Source organism: Salvia splendens, chromosome 7 (genome assembly GCF_004379255.2).
Source record: "Salvia splendens isolate huo1 chromosome 7, SspV2, whole genome shotgun sequence".
Taxonomy (NCBI): Eukaryota; Viridiplantae; Streptophyta; class Magnoliopsida; order Lamiales; family Lamiaceae; genus Salvia; species Salvia splendens.
The window spans coordinates 10759850-10776676 of NC_056038.1; the positions used below are offsets into that span (position 1 = coordinate 10759850).

The following is a 16827-nucleotide window of genomic DNA, read 5'->3' on the forward strand; positions in this document are numbered from 1 at the left end:
TGTGGCAAACAAGCACGTGATAAATTCATCATGTGGCAGCTCCTGCCCGCTATCATGTAGATCCGTTTTTTCCCTTGTCAAGGCAAGAAATTCACAGTTTCTTTTGCTAAAACCGACGCATATACCAGGATCGAATGCGCGCACTATGATCATGTTGATCATCTTAAAGATATCACTATCTTCAACATCTTTACAACCAACTAAACCTTTCGGTCCTATCTCATTCTCAATCCTTTTGTCTTCAATAATGCTCTCTCCCCAAACAAGATCATGAAGGCAAGGCACAACTTCATTTATTAAACAACACTCATCATCATCCTGCAGTTTCGTTTGCCACTCCTTTGTCCTTGAGCTCAGGACAACAGCTTGAGAACGACGATTAGTGGCCAAAAATGGAGTTGTCACGGGCGGCGGGTGTACGGGCTGGGTAGGTCCTGGAGCGGAGTTCGGCAGTAGCTCCACAGCCGGTGCCGGACTCGGCTGCTGCGGCTGGCAATTTAATCGCAGCAGCGGTGGCGGCTGGTAAGGTTGGTGGACCTGGTCTGCGGCAGTGGTTGCCGTTAGAGGTGGTTCCCCACACGGAGGCTGGCGTGCTGGGGGCTGATTGGCATTGGTGCGGTGTTACGGCGGAGACGATGGATCATTATGGGGTAAACCTGACGTCCCAAAAGAAGGTATAGTATTTCTCAATGGAGAATATTCTATCTTCTGGAGATACGGAGAGACATCTGGCTGATCACGAACATGCTGCTGCGACGATCGGATTTTGCTCACCCGGCGATCTATGGCATCAATACGAGTTTCCATCCTGTCCAATGCCCTGTCCAACGCCTCCAATAAGCTGTCCACTTTGGTGGCTGAACGAGACTGATATTGAAGCTGCAACGGGCGATAGCAATGGTCGGTTCGTTGTCGGGGCGGATCCCAGCAACTAGGCCAACGCGGCAGTGGCTGATCAGAATTCGAGTATCCTTGCGATGCTCGGTGAGGTGATGGTTACCAACGAGAGGGTCGTTGCGACTATGGTGGGTCATAGGGCTGAAAACTCGGTAGTGGTCGGTTACTAGGAGGATCCCAACAAGTGGGGCCGCAGGGCTGGACTGACCTCATTCGGTGAGGCGGCGCTGGTCGGTGACTCATTAGCTTGATGTGGCTGATCCGTGAGACATAGGGCTGGACTCCCCTTGATTGTCTCTGTCGTGGCAGGTCCCAGGGCTGTCTCTGTTGCCCCAATTGCTGGTGGTGGGATCGATATGGCAGGTCCCAGCAGGTCCGGGGAGCGGCCATGAAATGATGTATGAAAGAAGAGGGAGAGAACTTGTGCTTCTTATCGGAGGTGTAGGTTGAAAAGGTGTGTTTTTTTTGGATATAGATGAACGAAGACGGAGGATGAGTACGGGATGAAAGCACCAGTTGTTAAGGAATGCCTTCCTCAACGTCAAAATATCGAACACAATCAAGAAACGAGTGCTGTCGTCGTCGAGCGCCCAAGAGATTTGGGTCGGCGATGACTTCCGGCGGATGGTTGCTAAGCGCGAGAGAGGTTCTCGTCGGCAGCGATAAAGAGAATTTCTTGATGCACAATTAATTGAGCCAAATAAACGATCATTCATATATTCATTGACTAACTATTATGAAAGACTCCACACATATTTATAATATGTGTGGATACAAAAGGATATGCTAAATCCCTATAATATCTAAACAAATTAAACAACTAAAGATAGCTATGAATCAAAAGATAACTAAATAAAAGATATGGAAGATAAAATACATCTAAACTAAAGAAGGACTCGTATCACACAACCACTATGTCATTCACTTGCAACCAAAACATACATAAATACAATGACAAGTATGGCATCACCCCAACTTTCACTCAATTATGGCGCATATCAAATACATATTGCTTCTAAGTTTACATTAGCGCAAGTGTGGAACCAGAGAACATCACAACAAATACAGACCCCACTTTGATCAAGCAATCAAACTGGCTTTCATTTTGTATTTTATTTTCCAGATGAAGAATGACTGAGTTCATTTTGATTAATACATATGACAGAAATATTATCAAGATATACCCACACAGCTAGGTTCTCTGAAGGTGACCAACATTACGCTGCAGGGGAAAGGCCTCGCCGGGAAATTGTCGCCGGCGGTTGGCGGCCTGCACCACTTAACGGGTTTGTATCTGCATTACAATTCCTTGTACGGAGAAATACCAGTGGAGCTGGCTAACTTGACTGAGCTCAGCGATTTGTACCTCAACGTTAATCATTTCTCCGGCGAGATTCCGCCGGAGCTCGGTAACATGCAAAATCTGCAAGGTCTATAGCACTTATTAGCTCTATATTTTCGCCTCTTTTCTTACTACGTTTTGTATTCCATCCCAAGATATCATTTTGCTGAAAACTTGGAGCTGTTGAAACAATTCATTCGCATTTGCGTTTAGGGTTTATGTTGAAACTTGAAAGATTGGATCTTTTCTTGAAAGATTAGAACTTTGTCAGATATTTGGATTTTTTCAAATTGAACTACCTTACAGTTTTGGTAGGATTTTTGTAGACTTTTTCTTGACCAGTTCCATCACAATTCTGTTTTTTTTTTTCATGTGTTTACAGTTGTAGGATTTTGGCATTTTCTCTATCTTTTCTCATTTTAAGATCTTGCTTGTTTGTTGAAGTTTTAATTTCTTTTTGAAGTCAAATTTTGGTATCTACGTGTAGTTTTGCAGCTGTGTTATAACCAGCTGAGTGGGAGTATACCCACACAGCTGGGTTCTCTGAAGAAGTTGAACGTTCTAGCTCTGCAATCCAATCTTTTGAGTGGTGCAATCCCTGCCATGTTGGGCAATTTGAGAGTCTTAATAAGACTAGACCTCAGTTTCAACCACCTCTTCGGATCAATCCCTACCAAATTGGCTGATGCACCGTTGCTCGAAGTCTTGGATGTTCGAAACAACACCCTCTCTGGCAATGTGCCTCTTGGTAAAGTATAGTATATTTTCTCTTTTTACATGATTTTTGATTTTATATGGTGTTTGATGGTTGAAGCTCTAAAGAGGCTGGTGGATGGGTTTCAATATGATAATAATCCTGGGCTGTGTGGTTCTGGTTTCTCTTCTCTGAGGAGCTGTACTGATTCGGATCGTCCCAGCTCTGAGAGGCCAGAGCCTTATGCAGGAGGAGGGGATGGTCTCTTAACCAAGAATATACCAGAGACTGCTGATCTCAATTTGAACTGCAGCCAGGGTTCTTGCTCCAAGAAATCGAATACTTCGGGTGTCTCGTTGACTGTTGGCGTAGTGGTAGTTTCTGTTATTGTATCAGCTGTTGGCGTTCTGTCGTTTGAAATCTACCGTAGGCGTAAGCAGAAGCTTGGTAGTGCATTTGAAATGTCTGAGAGCCGACTCAGTACTGACCGTGTCAAGGAGGGTTACAGAAAGAATGGATCTCCACTTGTCAGCCTTGAGTACTCAAATGGATGGGATCTGTTGGCTGAGGATCGTCGTTTTGGTGGTTTGCAAGTAGTTATGCAGAGCTTTAGGCTAAACCTGCAGGAGGTCGAGACAGCTACTCAGTACTTTGCTGATAAGAATTTACTGGGAAAGAGTAACTACTCTGTGACATATAGAGGAACTTTGAGAGATGGATCCATTGTTGTTGTTAAGAGGATTACTAAGAGTAGCTGCAAATCCGAGGAAGCAGAATTCTTGAAGGGGTTGAACATCCTCACCTCGTTGAGGCATGAAAATTTGGTCATGCTTAGAGGGTTCTGCAGTTCTAGAGGCCGCGGTGAAGGTTTCCTCGTTTATGATTATATACCTAATGGAAGTTTGTTCCGGTATCTTGATCTCAAGGAGGGCGACGGCCATGTTCTTGAATGGTCTACTAGAGTTTCCATAATCAATGGGATTGCTAAAGGCATCATTCTTTTGAATATCATTTCATCTCCCTACAGTCTTTTTTATGCTTTATGTTCATATGAGTAAAGGCTCACTCTACAGAAGAATGTTATAATCCAAGTAGGCTTCACCCTGTTTAAAATGTGTTATCTGTTCAGTGCAACAGATACATGATCAAAACTATTTATAGTTTGAATTTAAGATATAACTCATATCAGGATTTCTTGATCCTCAAATTGTTAGCAACAGTAGTTGTGCATTCCATAGCTAAGCAAATTAAGAATCTAAGGTTTCTCTTTGACTTGAATAGGTGTGGAGTATTTGCATGGGTGCAAGGTGAACAAGCCGTCTATGGTTCATCAAAACATTTCTGGTAAGAATGTGCTCATCAACCAGTGGTCGAAGCCCTTGCTATCTGACTCGTGCCTGCACAAACTTGTCACTGATGACACAGTCTTCTCAGCACTCAAAGCTAGCGCTGCTATGGGGTACCTTGCTTCTGAGTACACAAACACTGGCCGTTTCACTGAGAAAAGTGATGTGTATGCTAATACGGGTAACAGCTGGAGAGTTTATAGGCGTGGAGATAGAAGGGTAGTTTAGCCGGCAGAGAGAAAGAAGGAAGCAGCAGCTGGAGTGTAGTTAGGCCGGCAGAGAGAAAGAAGGAAGCAGCTGGAGAAGTTTACGAGAGAGAAAGTTGTTCATATTTTATTGCATTTCAAATTCAAATAAGCTAGCAATTCCTACTTTTGTGTTGTAACCCTAGCGACTTAGGAAGCTATAAATAGATGTAAACCAAGAAGAAGAAGATAATCTTTTTGGAGGATCAATTTGTGGACGACGTAGTCGTTAGGCCTCTTCGTGAGGAGTGTTACTTGTTCCTTTCCTTCAATAAACACTTTGAGTTTTTCTTTCCTAAAGCACTAGCCTTTACTCCTTAACAAATTGGTGCGGTGACGATGGTTAATTCTAGAACGGATATGCGATTGGATGGGTTGGAGAAGGCTACCGAAGAATTCAACGCTCGGTTACAACTATCGGATGAACGGGCGATAGCGTTGGCGGCAAAAGTCGACGCCTTGGTGGCAGAAATCCAAACAGGGTTCGCGGCGATCAACACCAAATTCGGTACGGGTACGGGCGAGAACGACCCTCTGGAGAGCTCGGAGTCAAACTCAGTGCCCACGAGAGGCAAGACGCCATCACCAATGCCGACATTTGAGGGTACTGATGCCCTGGCATGGCTGGCACGGGCAGAACAATACTTTTTGATTGCGGAGACGACCCCCGAGAATAGAGTTGGCATCGCGATGGTAGCGCTTGCATGCCCAGCTCTTCCGTTGTACCAGCTACTGCGTAAACGGGTCCCAAATCTCTCTTGGGCTCGGTTTGCACGTGAATTGATGAAGCGTTTCGGTGGTAATGGGGCGCTGGACGAGTATGAGGCGTTCGCCGCGGTGCGACATACCGGATCTCTTGTCGACTACGTGGCTGCTTTTGAGGCGCGCCTTGCTCAGGTACCAGACATTGCCAGCCACCAGTATCTCGGGTTTTTTATGGCGGCCCTCCGTCCTGAGGTTCGCCTCCAAATGAAGGCAGCGAAAATCACAACCTACGAGGATGCAGTCGAACTGGCATTAGATATCGACTCGCTCACAGCCGCACACGCCCCGGGGTCAAAGTCAGGGCAGTCCCTCACTTTGGCAATTCACATTCCAGGCCGTCGGCGGGGCCCTTCTCGAAGGGATATTCTCACACCTCACCAACCTTTTCGTCAGGCTCGTCTCGACCGGGACCGAAAAGTTTCCGGAACATTTCCACGGAGGAATATCAGAGACACATCACGGCGGGAACTTGTTTCAAATGCCGATTGAAATTTGGGCCGACTCTTAGGAGTCCCCCCAAGACCCTGAATGTTCTCGTCTGGGACAACGACGACGAGACCTCAGATGACACTCCGTGTGACGACCAGGAGACTGCAGACCCGGACCTGGAACTGCAATTGTCGGAGCTGTCCCGCCATGGGATCGACACGTCGCGAACCATGAAGTTTTTTGGTACTACCGGGCAACAGCAGGTCAAGGTTATGGTGGATAGCGGCGCCAGCCATTGTTTCATTTCGGAGCAGCTCGCCAGCACGTTGAGGCTACCAATTACCTCGACCTCGCCTTACTCCGTTCTACTGGGAGACGGGTCGAAACGGCGGGCCAACGACATTTGCCATCAGGTGCCATTGACGATGGCGTCGGAAACATTTTCCCTATCATGTTACATTTTTCCCCTCCGCAACATTGACGTCATACTGGGCGTTTCTTGGCTTGCCTCCTTGGGCAAAGTCCTAGCTAACTGGTTGCACTCGTCAATGAAATTTTCGGTCGACGGCAGGCCGGTGACCATTCAAGGAGACCCCACCCTTATGTGTCGCGCATGCTCCCCCCAGGACCTCCGCTGCCTCGACGCTGTGGAGAAGGAGACTGGACCGGACGGGTTCAGGATCAGTAGCTCGCTGCCCGCTGCTGCCCGCTCCCAGCTACTACAACTGGTCCAGGGCTGCCGCCGGCCCGTCGCACGGACCACCAGATTCCTCTGTTACCCGGAGCAGAACCCGTCTCAGTCCGCCCATACCGATACAACCACCTGCAGAAGGATGAAATGGAGAAGTTGGTGGCGGAAATGTTGGCGTCAGGAGTAATCCAGCCGAGTACCAGCCCATACTCGAGCCCGGTTCTTTTAGTCCGCAAAAAAGACGGATCATGGAGGTTCTGCGTCGACTATAGGGAGCTCAACAAGAGGACAGTGCCGGAAAAATACCCGATTCCGGTCATCCAGGAACTCCTCGATGAATTGCATGGGGCTAGATGGTTTAGCAAGATCGACCTTAAGGTCGGCTATCATCAAATCAGGGTGGCACAAGACGACGTACATAAAACCGCGTTCCGCACCCACTCAGGGTACTATGAGTTTTTGGTCATGCCGTTTGGTCTCACCAATGCACCGGCAACCTTCCAGAGTCTGATGAATGATATATTTCGCCCGGCACTGCGGAAATTCGTCCTGGTTTTCTTTGACGACATCTTAGTGTATAACGACTCTTGGGAGGCCCACATGAGTCACCTACGGCTGGTGTTCGACTCCCTACACGCCCACTCGCTGGTGGTTAATCCGAAGAAGTTCCTTTTGGGACGTGACATCGTGGAATACCTCGGACATATCGTATCCTATGACGGTGTAAGGATGGATCCAGCCAAGGTCTCGGCGGTGCTACGTTGGCCGACCCCCACATCTCTAAAAGGCATCCGGGGATTTCTCGGCCTCACCGGATACTACCGCCGTTTCATAAGGAATTATGGCAAAATTGTGGCTCCCCTGACCGCCCTCTTAAAGAAACCGCAGCCCCCCTTATCCAAACCACGTTGGGTCTGGCCGTCTGACGCAGCAGCGGCGTTTGACGCTTTGAAGGCAGCTCTAACCTCGGCCCCTCTCTTGTATACGCCGGATTTCTCCAAGGAGTTCACTATCGAGTGCGACGCGTCGGGCCGGGGCTTGGGCGCGGTCCTAATGCAGGAGTGCTAGCCCGTAGCTTACTTTAGCAAGACGTTGGCGACTCGTTGGTTAGCAAAATCAGCATATGAGAAGGAACTTATGGCCCTCGTCCTCGCCATCCACCACTGGCGCCCGTATTTACTTGGCCGCCGTTTCATCGTGCACACAGATCAGCAGAGTCTTCGACAACTGCTGGCACGCCCTCTCGCGACCCCGGCGCAACAAAATTGGGCTGCGAAGCTATTGGGATATGACTTTGCTATCATCTATAAGGAGGGGAGGCTAAATATAGCCGCCGATGCCCTTTCACGGCATGATGAGGCCTCGATAGAACTATCGGCGATCTCTAGACCGATTTGGCCGGAATGGGCAGCCGTTCAGTCGGAGATACCAGCTGACCCGGCATTGGCCAAGATCAGGTCAGAATTGGAGGCAGGGCTTCCGGCGAAGTCCCACTACGAGCTGATCCACGGCGCCTTATTCTATAAAGGCCGACTAGTGATTCCGCCCCATTCCCCATGGATCCAGAAGTTGCTGGCCGAGTTCCACACCACGCCAAGTGGCGGCCACTCCGGTGCCTATCGGACCTATCGCCGCATAGCATCTAACGTCTATTGGCCGGGAATGATGAAGCACGTCACTAACTTCGTTGCAGCCTGCGCAACTTGTCAAAAGAATAAATCAGACACCAAATCCCCGACTGGTCTCCTGCAACCCCTTCCGATCCCGGACAGAATTTGGGAAGATATAAGCATGGACTTTATTTCAGGTCTACCCAGAGCAGACGGTATCGACTGCATCTTGGTCGTCGTTGACCGATTATCGAAGTATGCTCACTTCATCGGCCTGCGTCACTCGTTCTCGGCCTGACAGGTGGCGGACGCTTTCACCAGCGAGGTCATCCGGCTCCATGGCATCCCCCGATCAATCGTTTCTGATCGAGACCCCATCTTCCTAAGCTCGTTTTGGCGAGAGCTGTTTCGCGCCACCGGAACTAAACTAAAAATGAGCTCCGCATATCATCCGGAGACGGATGGACAGACAAAGGTGTTGAACAGATGCCTGCAAACATATCTGCGTTGTTTTTCGTCGGAGAGGCATAAGCACTAGTATAAATGGCTCGCGTGGGCGGAATATTGCTACAACACGAGCTCCCATTCGGCGGCGGGAACGACTCCTTTCGAGGCGGTTTACGGTCGCCCCCCACCGACGATCCATGCGTTCCTGCCGGGGGAGATTCAGGCCCAAGCCACCATCGACTGCCTGCGTGCGCGCGACGAAGCCTTGGAACTTCTAAAGCACCACCTTCGTCGGGCTCAGCACCGGATGACTGTATCGGCGAACAAACACCGCAGAGATGTGGAATACGTCGTAGGCGACCTGGTTTACTTAAGGTTCAGACCGCATAGGCAGGCCACTTTATTCTCCGCCCGAAATCGAAAGCTGGCCCCTCGCTACTTCGGCCCTTTCCGGATCGAGGCTCGGATCGGCAGCACAGCCTACCGCCTGCAGCTTCCGACGTCCTCTCGCATCCACCCGGTTTTCCATGTTTCCCTCCTCAAACGAGCCATCGGGGGGGAGGTGGCTGATCCGACGTTACCAGACGGGGTGGTCGAGCATGAACCCCCATTCCTTCCTGAGGCAGTGTTAGACCGTCGCTCCGTGGACCGTGAGGGGGACTCGGTAGACCAGGTTCTAATCAAGTGGGGTGACTTGGATGAAGAGGAAGCAACTTGGATGGATGTGGCGGATGTTCGAGGCCAATTTCCTTTCTTCAGCCTTGCGGACAAGGCTGTTTTGACCGGCGAGGCAGTTAATACGGGTAACAGCTGGAGAGTTTATAGGCGTGGAGATAGAAGGGTAGTTTGGCCGGCAGAGAGAAAGAAGGAAGCAGCTGGAGAAGTTTACGAGAGAGAAAGTTGTTCCTATTTTATTGCATTTCAAATTCAAATAAGCTAGCAGTTCCTACTTTTGTGTTGTAACCCTAGCGACTTAGGAAGCTATAAATAGATGTAAACCAAGAAGAAGAAAATCATCTTTTTGGACGATCAATTTGTGGACGACGTAGTCGTTAGGCCTCTTCGTGAGGAGTGTTACTTGTTCTTTTCCTTCAATAAACACTTCGAGTTTTCCTTTCCTAAAGCACTAGCCTTTACTCCTTAACATATGCTCTTCCAGATCCTGTCTGGAAAGGGGAAATATGTGGCTTCTATGAGATCTTCTGCTGAGTCTTGCAGCCTTGACTTCATAGATACTAATCTCCATGGGGTGTTCAAAGAATCTGAAGCTGCAATGCTTGCAAATCTTGCTGCCGTGTGCACCCATGAATCTCCAGAAGAGAGGCCGTCAATGGAAGCAGTTGTACGTGAACTCTACCACTACTAAATTAAGGTCACGATAGCCGAAGCCGTGGCATTTCTTAGCAATTGTAAATGTGTTAGGGTTAGTATGTGTAGTAGACTTGTACTAACCGCTTGAATCCTTTTACATGCATGTTGAATTTGTTATAGTCTAGTATAGCCTTTAGTTAATGCATATTGGGAGATTCTCTATCTCCACCTTCTTGAATTTATCAAGATTTGTAGTGTAATTGAGAAGGCTGTTTTTCCCTCATTGATTCATCAGTTTTGACTTCTCCTTCGATCAATTCTACTTTGTTTTTGCATATAAATACAGGATTTTGGATTGAACAAGATTAGCATATGATCACCTTTTTGTGGCTTTGCTTTGGTGAATAATCTGATCAAGAAAGAAAAAAAATCTAAATCTGTTTAAGATGCAATCATGACTAAATTTTTTGAGTTGGTTTGGCAAAATTGATACTTCTCTACCTCTACTGATTGTGATACTCTATATACAGTTGACAAAATTAATCCTAATCGAGAATATCTTTCAATGAAGCTAAAAATCTAAACCAAAGGAAAAAAAGAAAGATTGATCAAGATTTCAGGCTCTGATGAATCTCCCCACAGAGGATCTGACTCGGAAGACATGTTCTTCACCGGTGCACTTATCCACCTTCACAATCCAGTTGCTCTTACTCCTCTTGGCAGCAGGCGGTGCCACTCTTGTAAGCAGCAGTCCCTCTCCGATGGGCAGCAGCTGCGTGCGCAGAGGGCTGTTCCTCCAGGTCTCCCTGCAGAAGGCGTTGTATCCGAGCACAATTGTGTTTCCATGAGCCCTGGCATTCTCTTGCACAGAGACCCCTATGATCTCCTCGTGGTTCTCAAGGTTGCAGTCAATGGCAATGAAGTCCGAGTCCTTGTAGCAGCCTGGGATGAGCACCTTGGCGTCCCCTATGACGAAGTCAATGTTGCCTGCATTGGGGCCGAGGGCGGCTGTGGAGGAGAGGATCTCGTCCTGGCCTTGGAGAATGCAGACGAGGCGCCCTCCGGTTTGCTGCGCTGCTGCTAGGAGGGCGAGGGCGGTGGAGTCTGCCGCTCCACTGCAGGCAACCACCATGAATTGAGCATTGTTCCCTGCTGCCATGGCTGAGATGAATTCTGCTCCATTTGGCTCTTTAGCATTCTTTCCCTGCAAATACATAAAAGAAGTACTAATAAGCAAAAGCTAATAATCATTCATTAGTTTCTTGATTTGGGATTTGAACATAGTATTAATGAACTCACCATTCTCATGGTTTTGAGATAGGCCTTGGTGCCATTTTCAGCAGACCAGTAAGCCATTTCTTGCAAATGTTGGGAAAATGGTGAATCCTAAGAGCAGTAGTGGATTGTGTTGGTGAGTGTGATTTTCCAAAACTCTTGTTGAGAAATATACTATATATGGAGAGAGAGAGAGAGAGAGAGAGAGAGAGAGAGAGAGAGAGAGAGAGAGAGAGAGAGAGAGAGAGAGAGAGAGAGAGAGAGAGAGAGAGAGAGAGAGAGAGAGAGAGAGAGAGAGAGAGAGAGAGAGAGAGAGATAGAGAGAGAGAGAGAGAGAGAGAGAGAGAGAGAGAGAGAGAGAGAGAGAGAGAGAGAGAGAGAGAGAGAGAGAGAGATAGAGCTAGATCGGAGTAGAGATAGAGAGAGAGAGAGATGCTCTCTAGATAGAGAGAGATTATCTTAGAGAGGCGCGCGCGCAGCTCTCGAGTCTCTCGCAGGCAGATATCCGAACTGTCGCGTCGCTCTGCCTAGAGAGCGCTCCGAGCGACGAGAGAGAGAGAGAGAGAGAGAGAGAGAGAGAAGCATGTGGGGACTGTGTGTATCCAACTGGCCATACTTGGACATTATATAAATAATAATGTAAAAAACCAACTTGTTTCCAAGAAGATAAAATGTACTACTATTTCCATACAAATACTACAAGTTTAAGTTGATTAGACTACAAAGTAGGAGATGAAATATGATTTCCAAATACAAGTTGAATTAAGGCATTGGCTAACTATTTAAGCAGTTAACAAATGGTATGGAGGAGTGAGTTTCGTGGAAGTTAATTATCGTAATTAGTGGTGATGTTTGAGAGTCGTATACTATATAATTAATCTTATCTTAATCCAAACGCACGTTGAAAATTATGCATATTAGCTGTAATGTTGTAGGTGAGAGGGACAACTGAAACCTAGACAATAACGAAGTCAACTTAATTAACAGAGTATTTGCTGGAAAACTAAGTGCTAAACACTAGTAATAAAAAGGCTGTTTCCACATATAATTAAATGGTGGTGAGTTTGATTTGAATAATGTTTGTAAGTGTGAGAAGGGATGGCGGTTTCCACTGTCCCCGGACAGGAATACAGAGATGTAGATGAGATCAAGTTGTTTCCAACCTCAGACACAAGCACAAAGAGGCATGCCTCGTTGCTGTCTAAACATCTGTCGATCAAAGGGTAAAAAAAAACAAGATATCAAATCACAATGAGGGAATTAAGTGTGAGCTGTATCCAAAGGCAAAGGGGGAGCAGTTTGCTGAGAGATGCAGAGATTTGAAATGGCATGCATCTGCCCACGCCACTATTAATTGGACTTCATTTCAGTTTTTTTCTTGATTGCTTGCTTGTGGGCCAGCTTCGATGGAAATATGCATGAAGGTAGGTGATAAATCAGATCTAGTGTTTAAGCAAAAGAATCTTACAAAATATGGGCATTGCAATTTGCAAGTATCTACTCATCAAGAATTTGAAGATCATCATTTGCTTATAGCATCAGACACCGTGTGCTCAGTGGCTGCATTAAGCACTATAATGAGCTGCTATAAGCACGCGCCGATTACACGCTTATGAGTGCATAAGCACGCGGACGAGGCGAGGCCTACAATGGTTGCATCCCACAAGTATTTTTTATTTTGATAATTTGTTCTAGTACTAATTTTCTAAGTTGATTTTTTGTTGTATTTTGTAGGTTTTTAATTGTGCAATTTTTCACTTTCTAAAATTTCTTATCCAAATCCAAAAGTGCAAACCCAATTTTTCATGGACTAAAAATGAAGTTGATTTTAATACAGTACTATCTTCTGACTAAGAAAGAAGAAAGAATTAAATAAGTAAAAGTGTTATCAATTAGTGTAATCATGGCAAAGTAAGAATAAATGTTACTACTATGTAATTATTATTGTAAAAAAGATACAATTAAAATATATTAACCTTTATAATTAAGTTTGTATTCTTCTGTAATTCTTTAGTTTTATCTCGAGAAAAATGTTTTACATGTCACGTTTTTTGACAGACCATAGTTTCATAATTTTGCGAAATTGGGTCTATTCTAAAAATAAATTCAAATTGAGGTCATAAAAGATAAAGTTTAGGTTAATTGGTAATTACACTATGCCAGCTAAGTTGATAAAAGATTTGCTCGAAATTTTAATCCGTTCATTATTTATCTCTAAACAACAGCTCTCCATGGCAGACGGCCTCATCATGCGGACCCAACCAAACAACACCTCTCCATGGAGTAGTCTAATCATAAATTGAGAAATATGATTATAATTAGAATATCCTAATTATTAAGTAATATTTTAGAATTACAGATGTGTCCTCTAGAATATTTTATTAAAATGTTGGATTAGCCATATTTATTATTTACTACTCCTATAATTGATTTGAAGAGTTATTTGGGAGGTACAAATATATGAATTTGATTTAGTAGTCATAAAACTCGGGTTGCATAATTCGACCTTGACTGCTATATGAGGCTTATTTTTGTTTTGGTCTTCATTTAATTGTATTTCTTCTGACTTCTGAAGTTACATTTCAGAATATCCTCTGCCCCGATTATTTTAGCCCATTTGTATATCACTATTAAATTTATTACTTTATCCATATACACTACACAAAATTAAAATATTTTCCTATAAAGTAATGGAATGACGCCTAATGATTAATTATTAACAAAACCATAAAATTAGATGCTATATGAATCTTAAATTATCAATCGGATATAATCAATCCTATCCGTCATCAGCAATAGCCAATAGATGTCTTACTTTTTGTCGACGTAGATTTCAAGAAATGTTATTGAAACAAGTGAAATGAAGACCATACTCAATTTTATATATTACTCCAAAATAATGTGTTAATGGAAGTCGTACGTAATGTATTTACCATAATAAAGTGGAATGAAACAGTGATTATAAAATGAGATGCATATTCTATACCAAAAAAATGAGATGCATATTAGCGTAGGAAGTAGTTGTAAGTTTAAACTAAAACACAGTAGCAACAGTTAAGGAAAACAATAAAGAAAATACTTACAAATTGTGATTAGTTGTAAATAAAATAAGTGAAACACGGAAGATAATGCAAATTTGATAAAATAATAGAAAGTAAGAAAAAAATGAGTAAAGTAAAAGAATGGAAGAGAAAAATGGATAAAGTAAAAAAGATAAGAGAAAAAATAGTGTAATTAAGGGCATTAGCAATTGTGGCCTATCTCTGGAGCCCATCTCAGGCCTATCTCAATTTTCTCCTGTGTCACGTCAGCATGCTCATCTCAGAGCCCATCTCCCTGCAATGAGAGTCCATCCCAAAGCATATCTCAGAGCCCATCTCATTTCCACATAATCACTATTTTTTATAAATTTAACTTTTAATTGTTGGTATAGATTAAAGACAACGTAATATACGGCAAAAAACAAAAAAAATCCTACATTAAATAAAACAAGATAAAGACATATAAAAAAAATATAGAAAACAATGGAAACACACATCAATTGGACTCGGGTTCCGGCTCGTCCTCCTCGACAAGACCCATCTTTCTTAAAAAATTAAAATTGGAGAGAGATGAATGTGAATTGGGGAATGAGGTACATATAGTGTGTAGATGAGATGATTTTTTTTTTAAAGTTTGATATCGGCTCCTCATCGGCCCAACGACCTCGCAATGGAAGCCGATAGGCAAGCCGATGAGGGCTGATGAGCCTATCGGCTGGGGCGATGCAGCGTGCTTCGGGTGGAGGCGAAAGGGAATGGCCATTAGCTCCCTCTCCACAATGGGAGCCGATGGGGGCGCCGATCGCGCGGCCCTTGCTATCGGTCCCCATTGCTAATGCTCTAATGTTAATGGATTGTAGGGGCCCATTTTCTAAAATGGAAAGCTTCTATTTTTTATACAAACCAAAAAGGGAAAGAATTTTTTATTTTTAGAAAATTGTAAAAAGTAAGAAATTTGTTTTACCACGGGCCCACAGATCATCTAGCGACAGAATTTTTTATTTTGGTTAAAATTAGTACTACTAATTTTTTTGTTTAGATGGTCATTAATCGATCACTAAATGCCGTACGTTGAAACTTCAAATTTATCTGACACTGAAAAATAGTCCAGTTTTTATATTTCACTCTATGTATCACTCTTATTTTTCATACAGTATCTTTTTCTTTAATTTTAAGTTTCTATGTTCTATTTGAATCATGAACTTATTATTAAGACTTTAATGTAACTAATTAAGGTATATAATTTTTTAATTTAATGTCACTTACGTTAGAAAATAATTAGTGGTAGTGATGGTTGAGATACAAAATGAATATTGATTCTCAATTTGCAGAATCAGTTTCTTACACTGAATAATTCAAATTAATAGTAGCAAAATTCAACATAACATCCTACATAAATCGCAATATAGTATTTACAATTAGGATCTTCATAATCGAAACAAACAAAAACTCATATTTCTCTACCACTTATATAGAATAGAAGCAAGTAACGGCATATTACGAAAACTTAATTACTCTTGCAAAACTTGCCTTTACTCCGAACCCTAAAAACATGCTCTTCACCAGTGAACTTATCCACCGTCACAACCCACCGGCCGCCCTTCTCCGTCCGGCGACGATGCTGCGTCGCCGCCCTCCTCACGAGCAGCCCTTCCCCTATTGGTAGCAAATGCGCATCATTATCAAACTCCAAGCCTCCGCACAAAGCATTGTACCCCAAAACCAACGCCTCGCTTCTCGCACTTTCTAGAATCCTCTGGCAGTTTCTGATCCTGCAATCCACTACCACGCAGTCCGCTTCTCTGTACTCACCCGCCAATAGTAACTCCGCACTCCCCACAACGAACTTCACATCCGCTCCGCTTTCTCCCAACGCTCGCCTCGACTGTTGCACCTCACTGGCGCCGCCGACAATGCACACCACCTGGCCCCCAGTTTGGTAGGCCGCAGCCACCAGGGCTAAGGTGGTGCAGTCGGCGGCGCCCGAGCATGCAACCACCATGAGGCGAGCACTGGTGCCGGCCACCAGGGCGGAGATGAACTCCGCCGTGTCTGGCTCCTTGTTTCTCTCTCCCTGCATTACCATTTTCATTACAAATTGAATTTTCAAATGAACAAGATTTTAATTGTAGGAATGTTTATGCTCACCATTTTTATTGCTCTGAGATAAGCGTTAGTAGCATTTTCAGCAGACCAGACAGCCATTTCCTTTAATTTGATAGTACTTATGGTAGAATAATAAATATATTGGAGGGGTATACAAGTACAGACTACTACCACAGTGTTATATATAGTGTGGAGGAGGATAGAAAAAGACAAATGCATTATCCTGTCCCAATTAAAGTGGAAACTTGAAGAAAATTTTGGAGGTATCTATTTGTTAACATGTAGATTATCAATGAGAAGCCATGTATTCAACTTGCTGAAAACATTGTTAATTGTACCTCCGTATCAACGTCGACGGAATATCTTCAAAAATTAAAAGAAAAGCCTGGAAAATTAATTAAGTAATAGAGGCGACATTATTGTTTTCACCTATATTTCTTAATTTGGCGAACACGTAAATCAACGCGTATTCTTCGTAATCACGATATTAATTTAAATAATCCGGATTCATGATTCCGTAGTTACGCACCTATAATTATCAATTATAGTACTAATATTTTAAGACGACCGTCTATCAATAAATTTAGCTCATCAAATGCCAAATTAAGTACGAACTTCTTCCGTTCCT

The 16827-nt window shown here is 44.3% G+C and overlaps 2 protein-coding genes and 1 pseudogene across 2 annotated transcripts; 1 reads left to right on the forward strand and 2 right to left on the reverse strand.

The window, feature by feature from the left end:
* The first annotated feature begins 992 nt into the window (after window positions 1-992).
* On the forward strand, window positions 993-9832 carry LOC121810379 (annotated as a pseudogene).
* A 400-nt stretch (window positions 9833-10232) lies between these two features.
* Window positions 10233-11216, reverse strand: LOC121741258. The gene is made up of 2 exons (XM_042133968.1): window positions 11077-11216; window positions 10233-10981 (listed from the first exon to the last, which is right to left on the reverse strand). The coding sequence occupies exons 1-2, from the start codon at window positions 11131-11133 to the stop codon at window positions 10394-10396; spliced, it is 645 nt and encodes a 214-aa protein (XP_041989902.1). The 5' UTR covers window positions 11134-11216; the 3' UTR covers window positions 10233-10393.
* A 4384-nt stretch (window positions 11217-15600) lies between these two features.
* Window positions 15601-16298, reverse strand: LOC121810380. The gene is made up of 2 exons (XM_042211165.1): window positions 16242-16298; window positions 15601-16167 (listed from the first exon to the last, which is right to left on the reverse strand). Exons 1-2 carry the CDS (start codon window positions 16296-16298, stop codon window positions 15601-15603), a joined length of 624 nt encoding a protein of 207 aa, XP_042067099.1.
* Between the last annotated feature and the right edge of the window lie 529 nt (window positions 16299-16827).